A 20,505-nucleotide genomic window follows, 5' to 3' on the forward strand; every position below is an offset into this window, starting at 1 on the left:
TTTGTGTCAGTGTTTAGGATGATGTGGGTCTGTATGATCTGCACTCCATCAGGTCTTTGTTTTTTGGGGGGATCAGTGATATTGAGGCCTGAGCCAGCATTGATGGCAGGGTTCCCCTTGCTAGCAAGCCTGCGAATATCTGCCACGTGCTGGCACAAATTTCTTATAGAAGTTCACCAGCAATCCATCCGGCAACGGAATCTTCCCCGTTTGCATGGAATTAATGCTCTCCATGACTTTCCTCAGTTCTAATGGTGCTTCCAGGCCCTGTTTCATATCTTGGATTGGATTGGATCTTCCTCCATGACCAGCTAATCCAGTCTGTCGAGCAGCTGCTTCCATCTTACCTTCAAATGTACAGACATCACAGAATGATCACGGAGTCATACAGCACAGAAAAGGACCTTTGGTCCATTGAGTCTTTGCCGGCCAAAAACAACCACCTAATTATTCTAATCCCATTTCCCTGCTCTTGGCCTTGTATGTCCTGGGATCACAAGTGCACATCTAAAAACTTCTTAAATGATAGGAGGGTCTCTGCCTCCACTGTCCTTTCAGGCAGCGAGTTCCACACTCCCACCACCCTCTGGGTAAAAGGGTTTTTTCTCACATCCCCTCTAAACCTCCTGCCCCTTACCTTAAAACCATGTCCCCTGGTCATTGATCCCTCCACCAAGGGGAAACTTTTCTTCCTGTCTGCTCTATCTATGCCCCTCATACTTTTATACATCTCAATCATGTCCCTCCTCTGTCTCCTCTGCTCCAAGGAAAACAATCCAAGTTTACTCAATCTCTTCTCATAACTAATCTCTCCAACCCAGGCAACATCCTGATAAATCTTCTCTTCGCCCAGTAAATATAATGAGATATATCTGGATTAATATGGCATATCTAGATAATGTCCTAATTTACATGATGGATAGGATAAATAAATTGAACACCAGAGCATGGCTCCAGAATAATACATTGAGGTTTCATGTAATTACAGGACAAGAATACAAACAATCTGCACTTTAATATAATCTCAAGGAACCAGAACATAAACATTGCTTTCACTCATTCAAATTTAGTTGCACATTTGCATAGACTTACCTGCTCCTTGATTCATCCAACTACTGTATTTTGTTCAAGGAACATAATAATGTGACAGCATCTAACGGTTCTCCTGTATAATGGCTGTGGACCCAAATGTATCAACACATTCTACTTTTGTGGGAGATCAAATAGTTAATGAACACTGGCATGAGTATTGCAATTAATCTCAACTAATTTGCCCTTTCCAGTGGGTCAGACATTTAACACACAACTGTAGATGGTATTTCAGGTCATTTTCAGGTTCACTGGCAACTGTGTTCAGGTGTTCTCAACTAATGTTATTTAAGGCTTTGAGCAGCCAATGGAAAGAGGTCTTAATTTATGTAGGCTGGATTTAATTTGAAACCATATAGCAAGGGTGGAAGGATTGCATCTAGAGTGACACTCAGTCCACCATCAAGGAAGATTTTCATTGTTGGTTTCTGGATTAAAACTTTAAAGGCCTGAATAAAAGGAACAAGTGGTCTAACACTGATACGACCTTAATGTATTGCAAAACACATCAATAATCTGCCAGAATAACACACTATCTGTATTTAGATAAGATGTTAAACGGAGTCTGTCTTCCCCTTCAGCGGATGAATGAAAAACGGATTTCCCCTGGTGTCCTGGCCAACAAGTATCCTTCAATCGACACAACCAAACTCTCATTGCAGTTTGTGGGATTGCGCTGCATACAAAGCAAGTGCTGCATTTCTCTACATTACATCAATGACTGTACAATGAAAAGTACTTCATTGCTAAATGCGTTTGGGTCACACTAGGGTCATGGATGGGAGTTCTTTCTTAATGGTCCCTGAAGAGTGATTTTATAAACAAATGTTATCCTAATGCAGCTTCAAGTCAGAGCACAATGTGGAGTCTTGGAATTATGATTATTGCAAACATAGCTTCTTAATTACACAGGTTTCCCTACACATTTCAAGTGGTTACAGTGTTATGGAGCAGTTGGATATTCCCCAGTTCTTTCTGATCTGCAGTAATAATGTATGTAAAAAAAGATTTGGGGGCAGAGGGAGAAAACAAAAAAAAAAATCAAACACATAGAAGTGAAGCTTTATTTCACAATAGAAAACCAATAGGCTACAGAGTCATTTCTTATCGAGATTTTACTAGTGGGCTTTCCATATTACTTCCGAGACCAGAATATATGCCATGGTTGTGGAACTTCCAGAAAGTCTAGAAGCACAAGTAAACAAGTTACAAGATAACAAGGACAGCTTGGAGTTACATTAAGGTGGTACTGGTCTTTGTACAGAAAGTAGCACACAGCATATATTACAAAAGATTTAAAATGAAATAGGGCTGTAACAAAGCTTACAGAGCCTCAAAGCTTTGGAGAAATTGGACTGCTTTTCATCAGTTCGTTGCTTTAACTATTCCAGAAGTATCATTAGCGAGGACCTTCATGTAGACCAAGTCTTTCTTTATCTATAGTCAGAATGGATGACTCAAAGCACTGGCATTTTTCATTTCTTTGAAATAAACATGCAAAGTTTTGAAACTCTCAAAGAGCAATTGTTACGGTCCAAAAAGTTCTAAAATTCCCAGACTGTTGCAACATTCTCCACTTTTTACATTATAACAACAGGAGCCCACGTCACGTCATTAAATTAAAAACAAAAGAAAACTAAAATACTAGATTTGCTTAAAATGGTTCCAAACATTGTAGCAGCATCACCAGTAATATTTCACAGCTGAATCATCTGGGATTAACTCCCTCCACAAGATATTGTTGTGTTTACAAAGTGCCAAAATCACAGGACTCCATCAGCAAGTTATATTGCTTCCATAAAGCTTTAATTACGACACAGAACATGTACACAAATTACTTGCAAGTCAGGGCAGCTGATGCCAGAACATTCCTGGCACATTTCCTCTATTAAATGACCAAATCCTATGATAGGAAGTCCTTTATTTAAAAACAAAGCCTCTTAACATGGCTGCACACAAGTGCATGTATCTTTTTCTCTCGAATCCTGTAGTGCAGACAGAAGCCCATTTGTTGCTTTTAAAAAATCCTTCACGCTAGAATGCATTTTTACAGAAGGAAACGGTGCAAATATGTTGAGGATGTAGGAAGCATGCTATTAAAGGAGTGACGCTTCAACGTAATTACACAGCTTCAATACTCGGCTGCATATTCTGTGCCATGAAGACCTCTGCACAGTAACGTGAACTCCTTAACAATGTCCTTAACTCTCCTTTTATTCACTCGATCTCTGTAAAACAGCAAAAGTTAAAATTCACTTTTTTCATTTGACAGTATCATACTGTAAGCACAGGTCCATGATGTATTAAATTCCTCGTGACTAATTGCTGTCACGCTTTCACTTCCCATGTCATAGGTTTTCACACACACAATGAAAATTGGCAAAGTCATGCTTGAAAAACTAATCCTCTTTACATTACTTATAAAAAGCATATCTGTTACACCTCCTTACTAAATACTAACATTCAATCCAGTCACACTACGTGATGATACCTTTCATTATTGTCCATTTGCCTTATTTGAGCTTAGCTCAGCCATTTTGCAGAGTGTTCATTTATAGTGCTTGAAAATGAAGGAAAGTATTTGGAGCCATATGTCCCCTGTCCTTTCTTCAGTTCACATTTTATGTTTCAACACCTTAAATGAGATTGGAAGTATTTTTCCATGCTTTCAAGGAAAAAAAAAAAGACAGGATGCTTTTTAGCCTCTTGCTCCCTGCACACATTGAGCCTTAAATTTTTCATTATTTTCCTTGTTGAAATGTTACATTTCACACTTTGGCATTCATTGAATTTATTCAAGGTTGAGTTGGATAGATTTTTGATAGACAAGGGAGTCAAGGGTTAAGGGGGGGGGCAGGGAGGAAAGTATAGTTAAGACCAATCAGATCAACCATGATCTTATTGAACCGCAGAGCAGGTTTAAAAAGAGCCAAATGGCCTCCTTCTGCTCTCAAGTCCTACGTTGCTATATACTCACATTTTGTTCTCCACATTCATACTGAATTAAATCATTAATTCAATCAGTGTGTGAAAATTTCAGGAAACAGAATTATTTCAAATCTTTCAATTTTGATCGCTCATTTGCTCTTACAATGCTGGTTGTGCCTTTGTCATGCACTGAATTTTCTGGGTTTTTTTCATGGCTGCCATGAAAATCTTTGCTTCACCACAAACAATGCATCAGGACATCCGTTAGTAACTTTTCTATGGAAATGATGGCTTCTTTGCAAAACCGTTAAAAGATTTTGTTTGCTCATGCTCACTGTGAGGACCTTTTGCGTGAATGCTGCTCAAAAATGGGGCAGGTCTCACTTCAGATTTAAGAAAAGCATTTTAGTAATCTGAATCTAGCTCTCAAAAAGCTCTTACCGCACCATTGCCCCATGGCCCCTCAACTCGGCATCAACAATTTCAAAACGAAAAATAATGAAAGGGACTTCTTTGGAGACAGAAGATGAGGCACATTTCTAGAACTAAAAAAAAAACTCTTTTTAGCAGCACGGTAGCACAAGTGGAAAGCACTATGGCTTCACAGCGCCAGAGTCCCAGGTTCGATTCCCCGCTGGGTCACTGACTGTGCGGAGGCGGCACGTTCTCCCAGTGTCTGCGTGGGTTTCCTCCAGGTGTTCCGGTTTCCTCCCACAGTCCAAAGATGTGCAGGTTAGGTGGATTGGCCATGCTAAATTGCCCATAGTGTCCAAAAAGGTTAGGAGGGGTTACTGGGTTACGGGGAAAGGGTGGAAGTGAGGGCTTAAGTGGGTCGGTGCAGACTCGATGGGCCGAATGGCCTCCTTCTGCACTGTATGTTCTATGTTCTGTACTTGACTTGAGAGCACTGAACATGATTCACAACAAAAACAAATTGCATTTAAACAACAACTTTAACACAGTAAAACATCTCAAGGTACTTCACAGGATTATCAACCAAATGTTACACCGGGCAACATAAGCAGATACTAGGTCAGAAAACAGGCTTTAAAGGTGGTCTTAAGGGAGGAAAGAGAGATAGAGAGGCAGAGAGGTTTAGGGAGAGAATTCCAGAGCTCGAGGCCTTAGCAATTGACAGTATATCCACCAATGGTGAAGTGATTAAGATACTCAAGATGCTAGGATTAGAGGATCGGAGGGCTGCAGGGCTGGAGGAAGTTACAATGTTAAAGAAGGGTAAAGCCATGGGGGCGTTTGAAAATAAGGGTGAGAAAAGCTACCGATTTAAGATCGAACCCAAACTTTACATTCATACCCTGCATAAAGGAACTTCACAAAATAGTGGGCAGAGTAATGACATTGTGAATAACTCTCTGCATTTTTTGTCCACTGTATTCATGGATGTTTACACAGTGATCCCGAAAGACTTGTTGAAAATGAAATGAAATGAAAATCGCCTATTGTCACGAGTAGACTTCAATGAAGTTACTGTGAAAAGCCCCTAGTCGCCACATTCCAGCGCCTGCTCGGGGAGGCTGGTACGGGAATTGAACCATGCTGCTGGCCTGCCTTGGTCTGCTTTAAAAGCCAGCAATTTAGCCCAGTGAGCTAAACCAGCCCCTGTTCAGGATGACAATGACATTGTTCAAATTAAAGAGGCAACAGAGGTAGAAAATATCCATCAGATGAATGGATTGACATTTACCACAGCCAAATAGTTGTATTTTCTATACCCAAATACAAAGAAAATTGATGATTTAAAACATCAACTTAAAAACATGGGCTGCAAGTTAAACTGCAAAAAGATGGTACTACACATTTTCAACTTTTCCTTTCTAATATATTCTCATCACTTCTCACTGGGGCCTCTAATGAACTGTATCTGCTGAAGTTGTATAATTTTGCTATATCTGCTTTCTATGGGATATATAAAAGCAGTTTTGTCTCTACTAATTATAGGTAAAACTAAAATTAAAAAGGAATATACTAACTATAAGAGCAGGTTGAAGACTATAAAGATATTGGAAACAGTTCCCAAATAGTTGGTGTATGACAACAAAATTAATAGTTAGCTTTGGCAAATGCCAGTGTCCCACACTTGGGACACTGAACGATCAACTGGGATTGTGAACTCCCTCTCCCCATGAGGGCGATGGTGGCAGTGGAGTGGAAACTCCATTTGAAACAGTCCTGCGATTGGCTGCGAAGCCCCATGACATGCGTGCGCACAATTTCTTTCTTGCCTTGGGCTGGTGGGCGTGACATAATAAAATCAGCCCCCCCCCCCTCCCCAACCAAACCTCTGCCAGCTTTCACAATTCTGCCCCATTCCCATTTCTCACTCTGGGAGGCATAGCAATTTTCAAACTTCAAAATTAGGTCATAGAATGCATGGCATATACATTTTGAACACACATACCTTAAAATTTGTTGGCTAAATGTTTCTTTTTGTATTTGTGTAAGGCGACTTGATGGGAAATTCTGTTGCTGCATCACTTCCTTCAACCAAATGCTCAAGTAACTAACACAATGCTTGTTTAAAGCAAACAGTATCTCTGCAAAATGATCCATCAGACTTCTTGGGGCTTGTCCACCAATAGCCTAGCAAACATAAACAATGAAGTTAATTTTATCAGCGAAAGGAAAAATCAGAACTTTCATTAATAATAGTTTAGAGCTCAGATTCAATTGTAACTGATCATTACACACAGTATGCAGCATTTATAAAAAATATACACTACCAACAAATAATTAGATGGAAAAAATAAAGTAATGATGTGGAGTGGGGACGGAGATAGTAAATAATATTAGAACCATTAACTCAAAGCATGGTTGTAGAACAAAAAAGGATCCAATCCTGCCATGTGATCTCATACCAGTTCTTTTGGAACATAGTAATAGCACCTTTCACGGCCACTTTGACATCACTATGTCTCAAAGCAATTTACAACTACTGAAGTACCTTTAAGTGCGGTTACTCTTGTAACGTAGGAAATGTGGGAGCCAATTTGCACATAACAAACTCCCACAAACAGCAATGTAATAATGACTGATAATCTGATTTTGTGATGTTGAGATTGAAATGATTGGCCTCCAATGATCTCAACCATCTTCCTTTGTGTTAGGTACAGCTCAGATTATTGGAGAATTGGTTTTCTTTTTTAAAATAAATTTAGAGTACCCAATTATTTTTTCCTATTAAGGGACAATTTAGCGTAGCCAATCCACCTGTATTGCACATCTTTGGCTTGTGGGGGTGAAACCCACGCAGACACGGGGAGAATGTGGAAACTCCACATGGCCAGCGACCTAGGGCCGGGATTCGAACCCTACTCCTCAGCGCCGTAGGCAGCAATGTTAACCACTGCGCCACCGTGCTGCCCCGAAATGGTTTTCTAAGCAGTATTGACCAGTTTGTTACCAGACTCCTAAATGACCCTCTTATGGACTGACCTGATTAATACTACACACCTGTATCCTTCACCCGATACCGGTGTCTATGCATTTATATTGTGTACCTTGTGTTGCCCTATTATGTATTTTTATTTTATTTTATTTTCATGGACTAAATGATCTGTTCGAGCTGCTCGCAGAAAAATACTTTTCACTGTACCCTGGTACCTGTGACAATTAACAAATCCAAGTTTCACTAGGACTCCCTAGCATCATACTGGGTCGAACATCACCTTAATGTTAAGAATTAGAACCAAGTGATCCTGGAGAAAGGCAAACTGAACTCTGGCAAGTAGGTTATCAGGAATCCTTACAGTGCAGAAAGAGGCCATTCGGCCCATCAAGTCTGCACTGTTAAAAAGACCACCCTATAGGCTTAATCCCCTGCCCTGTAACCTCATGCCAAAGGACATTTTAGCATGGCCAATCCACTTATTAACTGTTGGAGGAAACCGGAGCACCCAGAGGAAACCTATGCGGACACAGGGAGAAAGTGCAAACTCCACACAGATGGTTACCCGAGGTCGGAATCGAGCCCAGGTCCCTGGCGCTTTGAGGCATCAATGTTAACCACTGTGTCACCTTGTCACTCTGAGTATGTGCCACTTGAATACATCAGCTGCTTATCCACTCTGCCTCAACTAGTCCCCGTGACAAAGCATTCCATACTCTTGCAACTCTCTTGTGTGTGGGCTTTTCTCCAAACTATTTCTCAATTCCGGAAAACATTTTTAGTTGATAATTCTTTTGTCACCAATACTCCTGCCAGGGGAAATAATATTTCCCTATACTCTATCAAAACCTCTCCATGATTGTAAAAACCTCCTAAATCTCTGCAACTTTCTATGCTCCAGTGGAAATAATCCAAATAACTGTATTTTTCATCTCTGGTGCTCACCATTTTGGTGAATCCACTCTACACGCATCTATGGCTTTAATGTGCATTTTATGATGGCAAACTATACACCTTGCTTTAAAGGTGACCTCCAAATTGTCCTGCACAAATTTATCTTTTTTTGCTTGCATATTCAAGGAATTATCTCTTTTGTACTCTTGGGTAAATTTGTTCCTTTACATCCTTCAGCAGCTTTTTGTTGATTTTACATTCATATTCCTTTACTCTCTTTGCAAAACACATTATCCAGCACCTCCCCACAATAGACCACATCTGGCACCTGTCTGCTCATGTTGCCAATCTGCCGATAAATAACTAACTGCAAAGTAATTGTAATGTCAATCATTTTGGTCCCGTCAGAGCCATAATCATATAACCGTTTCAAAGTAGACTGTTTTCCATGGTTACTTACTTCTAGAGTTGCTTGTAGCAAGAGTTTCCCATTTTCATGAACAACTAAGCCAATAGGCTGTATTTCCCGACAACGTGGCAGCAGCTCAGTCTAACAGAGGAAACGGAAATAACAAATCAAGAAAAACTAACTGATTTTTGCAATGGCATGCAGGCATTGTGAATTGACTTTAATTGTGATATTACATTGCGAGTCACCATGAACACCCAAGTGACTCATTCCATTCAACGTATGGTCACCACTCTATTTTACACAGTAAAGGCAAATAGTACCAACGAGTTTTAGAAGATTATGATGTTTTGGGACCATGTATTAAGGCAAGATGAAGGGCATCATATGATCGATTTTGAAATCTGCCTGACAGAAAACCTGAGTGGTTTGATTGTTGGAGATCAAAGGGGGTCTAGATTGCCATAGAATACCTACAGTGCAGAAGGAGGCCATTTGGTCCATCGAGTCTGCACCTATCGTACAAAAGAGACCTAGGTCAAATCCCCCGCCCTTTCCCCGTAACCCCACCAATACCTTTGGACACTAAAGGACAATTTAGCATGGCCAATCCACCTAACCTGCACATCCAGCTACCAGCACGGTAGCATTGTGGATAGCACAATTGCTTCACAGCTCCAGGGTCCCAGGTTCGATTCCGGCTTGGGTCACTGTCTGTGCGGAGTCTGCACATCCTCCCTGTGTGTGCGTGGGTTTCCTCCGGGTGCTCCGGTTTCCTCCCACAGTCCAAAGATGTGCAGGTTACGTGGATTGGCCATGATAAATTGCCCTTAGTGTCCAAAATTGCCCTTGGTGTTGGGTGGGGTTACTGGGTTATGGGGATAGGGTGGAGGTGTTGATCTTGGGTAGGGTGTTCTTTCCAAGAGCCGGTGTAGGCTCGATGGGCCAAATGGCCTCCTTCTGCACTGTAAATTCTATGATCTATGATCTTTGGACTGTGGGAGGAAACCGGAGCACCCAGAGGAAACCCACGTAGACACAGGGAAAACGTGCAAACTCCACACAGTCAACAGAGGTCGGAATTGAACCCCGATCGCTGGCGCTGTGAGGCAGCAGTGCTAACCACTGTGCATCATGCAGCCCTCACTTGATTGGGAAGAAGGTGAAAGTTGTTTGCACTTGCAACACAAAGGCAGAAGCCTGGGTGCTAACAGTGGATAGACCGAGTCTCGCCAAAGTCCAAGAGAAGTGTTGACAATGCCAGGCTATAAACAGTTGTGCTTTAAACTGTCCATTTACTTGCAAGATAAAAGAGAACTGGGGACTCAGGGATATCTAATCAGCATGTCTTCCTCGATACAGGCCTATGTGATGTGTGTTGCCATGGAAACGGGTTATGTAAGGCTGAGGAAACAAAGTTCAGACAGGGCGTTGGAGGGATACAAGATAGCCAGGAGGGAACTGAAGAAAGGGATTAGGAGAGCTTAGAGAGGGCATGAACAATCTTTGGCTGTTAGGATCAAGGAAAACCCCAAGGCTTTTTACACATACATGAGAAATATGAGAATGACTAGAGCGAGGGTAGGTCGATGAAGGACAGTAGCGGGAGATTGTGTATTGAGTCTGAAGAGATAGGAGACGTCTTGAACGAGTACTTTTCTTCTGTATTTACAAATGAGAGGGGTCATATTGTTGGAGAGGACAGTGTGATACAGACTGGTAAGCTTGAGGAAATACTTGTTAGGAAGGAAGATGTGTTGGGCATTTTGAAAAACTTGAGGATAGACAAGTCCCACGGGCCTGACGGGATATATCCAAGGATTCTATGGGAAGCAAGAGATGAAATTGCAGAGCCGTTGGCAATGATCTTTTCGTCCTCACTGTCAACAGGGGTGGTACCAGTGGATTGGAGAGTAGCGAATGTCGTGCCCCTGTTCAAAAAAGGGACTAGGGATAACCCTGGGAATTACAGGCAAGTTAGTCTTACTTCGGTGGTAGGCAAAGTCATGGAAAGGGTACTGATGGATAGGATTTCTGAGCATTTGGAAAGACACTGCTTGATTAGGGATAGTCAGCACGGATTTCTGAGGGGTAGGTCTTGCCTTACAAGCCTAATTGAATTTTTTGAGGAGGTGACCAAGCATGTGGATGAAGGTAAAGCAGTGGATGTAGTGTACATGGATTTTAGTAAGGCATTTGATAAGGTTCCCCATGGTAGGCTTCTGCAGAAAGTAAGGAGGCATGGGATAGTGGGAAATTTGGCCAGTTTGATAACGAACTGGCTAACCGATAGAAGTCAGAGAGTGATGGTGGATGGCAAATATTCAGCCTGGATCCCAGTTACCAGTGGCGTACCGCAGGGATCAGTTCTGGGTCCTCTGCTGTTTGTGATTTTCATTAATGACTTGGATGAGGGAATTGAAGGGTGGGTCAGTAAATTTGCAGATGATACGAAGATTGGTGGAGTTGTGGATAGTGTTGTCGGCTGCAAAGAGACATAGATAGGATGCAGAGCTGGGCTGAGAAGTGGCAGATGGAGTTTAACCCTGAAAAGTGTGAGGTTGTCCATTTTGGAAGGACAAATATGAATGCGGAATACAGGGTTAACGGTAGAGTTCTCGGCAATGTGGAGGAGCAGAGAGATCTTGGAGTCTATGTTCATACATCTTTGAAAGTTGCCAATCAAGTGGATAGAGCTGTGAAGAAGGCGTATGGTGTGCTAGCGTTCATTAACAGAGGGATTGAATTTAAGAGCCGTGAGGTGATGATGCAGCTGTACAAAACTTTGGTAAGGCCACATTTGGAGTACTGTGTACAGTTCTGGTCGCCTCATTTTAGGAAGGATGTGGAAGCTTTGGAAAAGGTGCAAAGGAGATTTACCAGGATGTTGCCTGGAATGGAGAGTAGGTCTTACGAGGAAAGGTTGAGGGTGCTAGGCCTTTTCTCATTAGAACGGAGAAGGATGAGGGGCGACTTGATAGAGGTTTATAAGATGATCAGGGGAATAGATAGAATAGGCAGTCAGAGACTTTTTCCCCGGGTGGAACAAACCATTACAAGGGGACATACATTTAAGGTGAATGGTGGAAGATATAAGGGGGATGTCAGAGGTAGGTTCTTTACCCAGAGAGTAGTGGGGGCATGGAATGCACTGCCTGTGGAAGTAGTTGAGTCAGAAACATTAGGGACCTTCAAGCAGCTATTGGATAGGTACATGGATTACGGTAAAATGATATAGTGTAGATTTATTTGTTCTTAAGGGCAGCACGGTAGCATTGTGGATAGCACAATTGCTTCACAGCTCCAGGGTCCCAGGTTCGATTCCGGCTTGGGTCACTGTCTGTGCGGAGTCTGCATATCCTCCCCGTGGCTGCGTGGGTTTCCTCCGGGTGCTCCGGTTTTCTCTCACAGTCCAAAGATGTGCAGGTTAGGTGGATTGGCCATGATAAATTGCCCTTAGTGTCCAAAATTGCCCTTCGTGTTGGGTGGAGGTGTTGACTTTGGGTTGGGTGCTCTTTCCAAGAGCCGGTGCAGACTCAATGGGCCGAATAGCCTCCTTCTGCACTGTAAATTCAATGATAATCTATGATTAATCTAGGACAAAGGTTCGGCACAACATGGTGGCCCGAAGGGCCTGTTCTGTGCTGTATTTTTCTATGTTCTAAAGGTCGAATAACTCACCGTCAAGGTTAGTCTTCCAGGGTCAACAAGTGAGCAAGGGAGGGTGATCCTGCGCATGGGAGTGCACAAGCGCGAGAGACCGCGACTAAACTTTTTACAATTTACAGCAATAGATGAGGGGAGCGAAGGCATGGTAGATAAATCTGCAGACAATGTTGCGACCAAGAAAGCACAACAGCGCCTATAATTCCTCAGGAAACGAAGGAAGTTCAGCATGTCCACATTGACTCTCACCAATTTTTATAGATGTACCATAGACAGCATCCTATCTGTCTGCATCACACTTTGGTATGGCAAGTGCTCGGCCCAAGACAGTTAGAAACTACAGAGGGTCATGAACACAGCCCAGTCCATCACGCAAAACCACCTCCCATCGATTACTCCGTCTACACCCCCTGCTGCCTTAGGAAAGTGGGCAGCATAATCAAAGACCCCTCCCACCCAGGTTATTCTCTCTTCCAAATTGTTACATCGGGCAGGAGATGCAAAAGTCTGAGAACACGCACTAATAGATTCAAAAACAGCTTCTTCCTTGCTGTTGATCGGACTTCTGAATGACCTTCCTATGGACTGAACTGAACTCTTCACACATCTACTCTACTGAGTAGTACTACATTCCATATGCTTCACCCAGTGTTTATGTATTTACATTATGTATTTATCGTATGTCCTATGTTTTTCATGTATGGAACGATCTGCTGGGACTGTACGCAGAACAATACTTTTCACTGTACCTCGGTACACCTGACAATAAATCAGGAAAGTATGTTGCAAAGAAGAGATAAGGTGTTGCAGGTGGATATATCTAGGTTGAGTGAGTAGGCAAAAATCTGGCGGTTGGGAGTATAAATGTGGGAAATGTGAAGTTCATTACTTTGACAGTAAGAATAAAAAAGCAGAATATTATTTAAAAGGAGTACAACTGTAGATTTCTTGTGCTGCAGAGGGATCTAGGTATCCTAGTGCATTAGTCACAAAACAATAGTATGCAGGTACAGCATGTAATCAAGAAGGTTAATGGAATGCTACTCTTTATTACAAGAGGAATTGAACATAGAAATTAGGAGCAGGAGTAGGCCATTCGATCCTCAAGCCTGCTTCGCATAAGATATGATCATGGCTGATCCTCAGTCTCAATGTCATATTCCCACTGTCTCCCCATACCCCTTGATGCCATTAAAATCTAAAAAAAAATCTTTCATGTATACATTCAGTGACTTGGCCTCCACGGCCTTTTTGGTAACACTACCCTTTGAAGAAATGTTTCCTCATCTCAGTCCTAAATAATCTACCCTGTATCCTGAGAATGCGTCCCCTGGTTCTAGATTTCCCAACTAGGGAAAACATCCTCTCAGGATCTAGTCTGTCCAGCCCTGTTAGAATTTTACACATTTCAATCAGAACTCCGGTCCAGTTGATCCAACCTTTCCTCATAGGACAGTCCCACCAACCCCAGTATCAGCCTAGTGAACCGCCGCTGCTCTTCCTCTGTGGAAAATATATCCTTTCTTAGGTGGGGAGACCAAACTTGCATACAGTGCTCCAGGTGTGATCTCCCCCCCGCTGTTACCAGACTCCTAAACGACCCTCTTATGGACTTATCTGACCTCTTCCCACATCTTCTCTACCAAGTATTACTACACCCGATGCCCGTGTCTATGTTGTGTATTTTATGTTTGCCCTATTATGTATTTTCTTTTCAAACAGCAATTTGCCATAAAATAACACTTTAAATATGCTTGGTAGAAAGAAACAAAATGTAGAATCATGCAAAGTTGTGATTATGGAAAAAAGATTATGAAGGTTGAAAAGGTCATGTTTTAATCACAAATAGTTTTCCCGTTGACCTATGATTCACTTAACCTTGTGATTGGCTGCCGTTCTTATGATATATCACACCCAATATGATTTGAGTTACTTTTCCTGTATTCACTGATGTTTTTATCAGTGACTAACATTAACTAGAGAACAATACATCACATCAATACACTATGATACCAACATATCCCATTAAAATTCCTTTTACGTGTCTTCCCAGCAATGAAATATACCACATATAGTAGAAGTGGTTCAATCCCTTAATCTGGGGGAAAAAATGTGACTGGGTAGAATCCCTGAGCTGATAAACCATAAAAAACTGTGAGGGTTTACACTTTTTATTGCTATCTTATCTATTGACATTGGATGCGTAGATACTGGGCCAGATTTAGCTATGATTACTCCCCACAGTCAAATAGTAAGTAATTATCCAAGCTCGCAAAAAGAATGACCAATTGAGCTTTGCTAATTAAAGCCAAGTTACCAAAATGAATTAAGATACAAGAGGTTCCAGAACGAATTATAATCAAAAGCTGAAAGTCAAAAGGGGAAAATAATGGCGTTTTACTCTATATATCCTTGGTTTTAAGAATTTTCTTTGCTATATCATTGTTGTAAACTGAATTTTTTTTGCTATATCGTCAGTCTGTGTTAGTAGTTACACAATGTTGTAAACTAATAGTTTACAGTACTGCTTTATTGATAAAGATAATCATAATGTAATGTAGGATGTCTTCTGTGAAAAGACAATTCCGCTGAACTGGTATTATGTCATGTAATGCCTTGGGAATGTAACAAGACTAAGATTCTGAAACTAATTCATTAAAATGTAATAAAAACTGGAAATACTCAGTAAGCCTGGCCGCATCTGTGGAGGAAGAAACAAAATTAACATTTCAGATCGTTGACCTTTTGTCAGAACTGAGAAAACCTAGAAACGCAATCAGTTTCCAGTAGGCCAAATGGGGAAGTGTAGAAAAAGGACAAAAAGGAAGCCTGGGATCAGGGGTTATGGGGAGAAGGCAGGAGAATGGGGATGAGAAAATATCAGCCATGATTGAATGGCGGAGCAGAAGCGATGGGCTGAGTGGTCTAAATCTGCTCCTATGTCTTATGGGATAAGGTGGAAGATGAGACATCAAATGACACCGTACTGTAAACTGGAGTGGTATCGAGACAAGCAAATAAACTCAAGCTGCGGGATTCTCCGCAGACGGGATCCTCCTCTTTGCCGGCAGCGCACCCATGCCTGCGGGTTCCCTGACGGCGTGGGGTGGCAACAATGGGAAACCCCATTGGCTGGCTGCGGGAACAGAGAATCCCCCGCTGTGCCAGAAAGTGGGGCCGCTGGGACGGAGAATCCCACCGAAGATGTGTCCAGAAGAGATGTGAATAGCAGAATAGTGATCAACTATCATCCGGAAGCAAAAGGAAAATTAAAACCAACACATGCAAAATAAAAGAAACAAAATGGGGGGGCAGAGATTATGGTCTAAATATTATTCTCTCACATACACCTGAGAACATTCTTAATTAAGTAAAGTCAGACCACAACAGGAGGAATACTTACAAAGAATGCACATGTTGCTTTCACTGTAGGGGCTTCTGGAAACTTTAAAGATATGACCCCTAAATAAAAAAGGAACAGATAATTGTGGGTCACAGTCATCAGCTTCTGCACAGGCATACATATATACATACAAAAATACCAAGAGTGGAATAAACAGCCATTGAAAGCTCTCACCTCTACACAAAGGCATGCATTAATTTACTGCTTCACTTTACTACAGACAGTAATTTTGCATCAGACCAGTTGAGTACCGTGAGCCCAGGTGTAGCAGATGAATGAATATTTTATACTGCATCATTAATACAATGCCCCTCTGCAACTTCAAGAATAGCATGCACCAAATATATTAGCTCCAGCTGCTGCTTTGATAGGTTTGCTCCAGAATTGGAGTCATACAGCTCTCTTTTCCAGTTGTAAGCTCAGCCAGGGTAGCTGTTAACAAGCAAATGAATGACTGGTCTGTGGTATGTCAGTGATAGAAGTCCTTCCTTTCTGAAGTATGAAAATTCTGGAAATATTCAGCAGGTTAGACAGGATTTGTGGAAGGATCATCAATCTGAAACATGAATTTGGTTTCTCTCCACAGATGCACACCTGTTGAATATTTCCAGCATTTTGTTTTTATTTCAGATTTCCAGCATCTGTAGTATTTTGCTATTACACCTCCTTGTCTTATTCTTGTGCTAGATTAAAAATTGTTTACCCAGAGATTACATAAGAAATAGGGACAGGAGCAGGCCTCTTCATCCCTTGAGCCTGCTATGCCATTCAAGATTAAGAACAGATCTGATCTTGGCCTCAACTCCACTTTCCTAACTGTTTCCCATGACCCTCGACTCTCCTAAGGTTCAAGAATCTGTTTGTCTTACACTTATAGGTGTTCAATGACTCAGTCCGGAGTGGAGAATTCCAATGATTGACAACCCTCCGAAATACGCAATTCCTCCTCATTTTAGGCTTAAATAAACAATTCTGTATTCTAAACTATGTCCCCCTATATCTAGTACTCTCTGTATCTGCCCTATCAAAATCATTCAATCTTAAAATATTTCAATAAAATCATACCTCAATCTTCTGAACTCCAGTGGGCAAACATCTAACCTGCTCGGCCTTTCCTCACAAGGCAACCCATTCACTCCTGGGATAAATCTAGTGAACCTTTTCTGAAATGCCTCCAATGAAAATATATCCCTACTTAAGCAAATAGATCAAAACTGTATGCAGTATTCCAGATATTGTCTCACCTACAGTTGTAAGACTCCTCTACTTTTATATTCAATCTTCCTTGCTATAAAGACCAACATGCAACTTGTCTTCCCAATTACTAGCTGCAGCATTCTATAGTCTCTGTCCATTGACATAATGTCTGATTGCTATTCTTCCTACTAAAATGGATAGTCTCATGTTCCCACATATACTACACTGCCAAAATTTTTCCCATTCACTTAACCGACCCATACTCCTTTGAAGACATTTAGTCCTCCTCCCACCTATCTTTGTGCTTTGAGAATGTTTGGCTCCAATGTACTCGGACCCTTCATCCAAGACATTAATATTGATTGAAAATAGTTGCAGTCCCCGGCTGATCCATATGGCACTCCACACTTCCAACCTGAAAAAGATCCATTTATCCAACACACTGCTTTCTATTTGTTAGCCACATCTCTAACCATGTGGGGGGGGGGGGGGGGGGGGGGAGGAGTTATGCTATTTTCTGTTTAGGATAGGTGGGATTAGCAAGGGATGGAGATGTTTATATGCACTATGTTTACATTTGTATTTGTACTGTTTATTGTTATTATTATAACATTACAAATACCTTAATAAAACATTTTACAAAAAAAAAGGAAAACTACCGTGAAGCTCGCAGGCTGCATATTTGGCTTTTCTCACCATATGGAACAGCAGTATATGCAATTTCAAAGGGGAAGCGAGAGTCATATATTTCAACACATGAGCCCTCATCTTGTGCAGCAACATTTTAAGTGGCACCTGATGAACAACCTTTGGAAATCCAAATATATTACAGATTCCCTGCTTGTTACACCCTCAAAGGGCTCTGATAAATTTGTAAATACTTTTCCTTCCATAAAGCTGCGTTGATTTTGTTTGATTATATTATGTTTTTTGAAATGCCTTGCTACTACTGACTGAGAATGGATTCCACCACTTTCCCAATGACAGATGTTAGACTAATGTTAGGAATGCTATGGTAGGGGCAATAAAGGTTGCATATTTGTGCAGATGAGCATACTAAATGCAGTGTTGTAACTTCTGGTTTATGCCAGTTGTTCTCTACATCAGGAGTTCCTAATTTGACTGGGCTGTTTGGAAGAACCATGTGTAGATGTTAGTCGCTTTTACACCAGGAGAGAGAAAATACGTTCACCCTTTGCTGCTATCACAAATTACCCAGCACATGGTAGTCAGGGAGCAATCTACCAGCCCTGTTGACTACGTGTGCAAATCCCATGATCACTGTTAAATCTCACGAGAGGCCATAGGGATGTACGCCGGCAAGATCTCAGAATGAGATCTTCCCCAGCCCCCGCTAGTGGCATAATCAGATTCACGCCTTGGAGCCTGATTTACATGAATTAACATCACATTAGCAAGCTTGATACCCCTACTTCCGCCTTCATCCTAATTTTCCACCCAGCTGGCATGACATCATGCCAGCTCAAATCTCTACTGGTTTTCAAAAATGATAACCCGTTGAGATAACCATGCCGGGGGCCACAGGTAAGTCCAGCAGCGCGGTGGCAAGGGACATACCTGGGCATTGTCCCCTGCTGACACTGCCAGGAGGCGCAATGGGGAGCTCCATTTTGGGGCTTCCACTTATCGATTTGGGGTTGCCCTTCTGCGTGTGGGGGGATTCACCTTTTCTGTGGAGCTTGGGAGAGGCATTGCCCTTTTTCATGGGGCTGGTCTCGGTGACCGTGGTGAGGATGGGGGGGGGCGGCCTATATTTAAATCGGAGCGGATCTTGGGTTTCCTGGCTTTGCCAGCTCATAGGCCCCTGCCCTCCAGCTGACTGACTCTCGCTTCCCCTTTGAAATTGCATATACTGCTGTTCCATATGGTGAGAAAAGCCAAATATGCAGCCTGCGAGCTTCACGGTAGTTTTCCTTTTTTTTGTAAAATGTTTTATCTAGGTATTTGTAATGTTATAATAATAACAATAAACAGTACAAATACAAATGTAAACATAGTGCATATAAACATCTCCATCCCTTGCTAATCCCACTTACCCTAAACAGAAAATAGCATAACTTTCCCCCCCCCACCCCCTTTTATTGCCTCTGCTGACAGTTTAGTTTTCCCCCAAAAAGTCGACAAACGGCTGCCAGCTCCAGATGAACCCTAGCGTTGACCCTCTTAAGGCAAACTTAATTTTCTCAAGTCTGAGCAACCCAGCCATGTCGCTAACCCAGATCTCATATTTCGGGGGCTTCGCGTCCCTCCACACTAGCAATATCCATCTCCGGGCTACCAAAGAGGCAAAAGCCAAGACATCAGCCTCTCTTGCCCCAGGACTCCAGGATCTTCCGATACTCCAAAAAGCGCCACCCCTGGATTCGCCACCACCCTTGTTTTTAGCACCGTGGACATGACATCTGCAAAACCCTGCCAGAATCCTCTAAGTTTCAGACATGCCCAAAACATATGGACATGGGTTGCTGGCCCTCCCACACACCTTGCACACCTGTCCTCTATCCCAAAGAACTTGCTCATCTGGGCCACCGTTACGTGTGCCCGGTGAACCACCTTGCATTGTATCAGGCTATGTCTAGCACATGATCAGGACGTGTTGACCCTGCTCAGAACGTCCGCCCACAGACCCGCTTCTATCTTTCCACCTCCCCCCCACCCCGCCCCCCCCCCACCCTCCCCCCCCCCGCCCAGCTCATCTTCCCATTTGCGCTTTAGCTCATCTATCTGAGTTACCTCCCACTCCATAAGCTCTTTGTGATATCCGAAACCTTCCCCTCCCCCACCCCCGTTCTAGAAACTACCCTGACCTATATCCCCCGTGGCAGTCGGAGCGGAAATGTCGAAACCCGACTTCGCACAAAATCCCGTATCGAAACTCATTCCCTCCCGGCAATTCAAACTTCTCCTCCAACTCCTCCAAACAGGGAAAGCTCCAAGCTATAAATAAATCTCCCATCCTCTCAATCCCTGCTCTCTGCCACCTCTGAAAAACCCATCCAACCTCCCCGGGACAAAGCGGTGATTATTACAAATCGGGGCCCAGACCGATGCTCCCTCAACTCTCATATGCTTCCTCCACTGCCCCAGACTCTCAGAGCCACCACTATTACTGGGCTTGTGGAGTACCGGGCCAGCAAGAATGGCAGAGGTGCTGTTATCAATGCCCCCAAACTTGTGCCCTTATAAGATGCCGCCTTTACTTTCACGGTAGTTTTCAAACCTGAGCCAACACTAGGGGTGCGGTTCAGCGACCTCATTGCGTCAGATTTGGGTATTTGCACAAGGCTGTTGAAATTTGTGATCCAGGTCAGCATATTTAAATGAGCCGTACATTCACCGGATTCACCTGCCGCCCAGGACTCACCAGCTACACCTGAGAGAAGTCGCCAGGGTGCCGTTTAGTAATAATCTTTATTATTGTCACAAGTAGGCTTACATTAACACTGCAATAAAGTTACTGTGAAAACCCCCTAGTCGCCACACTCTGGCGCC

At 42.5% G+C, this 20,505-nt stretch overlaps 1 protein-coding gene across 3 annotated transcripts in view; it reads right to left on the reverse strand.

The window, feature by feature from the left end:
- Nucleotides 1–2,139: 2,139 nt before the first annotated feature.
- Nucleotides 2,140–20,505, reverse strand: part of ipo13b (importin 13b) — a 253,469-nt gene continuing 235,103 nt past the window's right edge. For all 3 annotated transcript variants that reach the window (XM_072510858.1, XM_072510859.1, XM_072510857.1), the window contains 4 exons: nucleotides 15,796–15,854; nucleotides 8,778–8,867; nucleotides 6,437–6,618; nucleotides 2,140–3,317 (listed from right to left, as the gene is read on the reverse strand). In XM_072510858.1, the coding sequence (XP_072366959.1) occupies nucleotides 3,221–3,317; nucleotides 6,437–6,618; nucleotides 8,778–8,867; nucleotides 15,796–15,854 (428 nt within the window). In that variant the 3' untranslated portion in view covers nucleotides 2,140–3,220. The remainder of the gene's footprint in view (nucleotides 3,318–6,436; nucleotides 6,619–8,777; nucleotides 8,868–15,795; nucleotides 15,855–20,505) is intronic.

Source organism: Scyliorhinus torazame, chromosome 7, assembly GCF_047496885.1.
Source record: "Scyliorhinus torazame isolate Kashiwa2021f chromosome 7, sScyTor2.1, whole genome shotgun sequence".
NCBI classification, from domain to species: domain Eukaryota; kingdom Metazoa; phylum Chordata; class Chondrichthyes; order Carcharhiniformes; family Scyliorhinidae; genus Scyliorhinus; species Scyliorhinus torazame.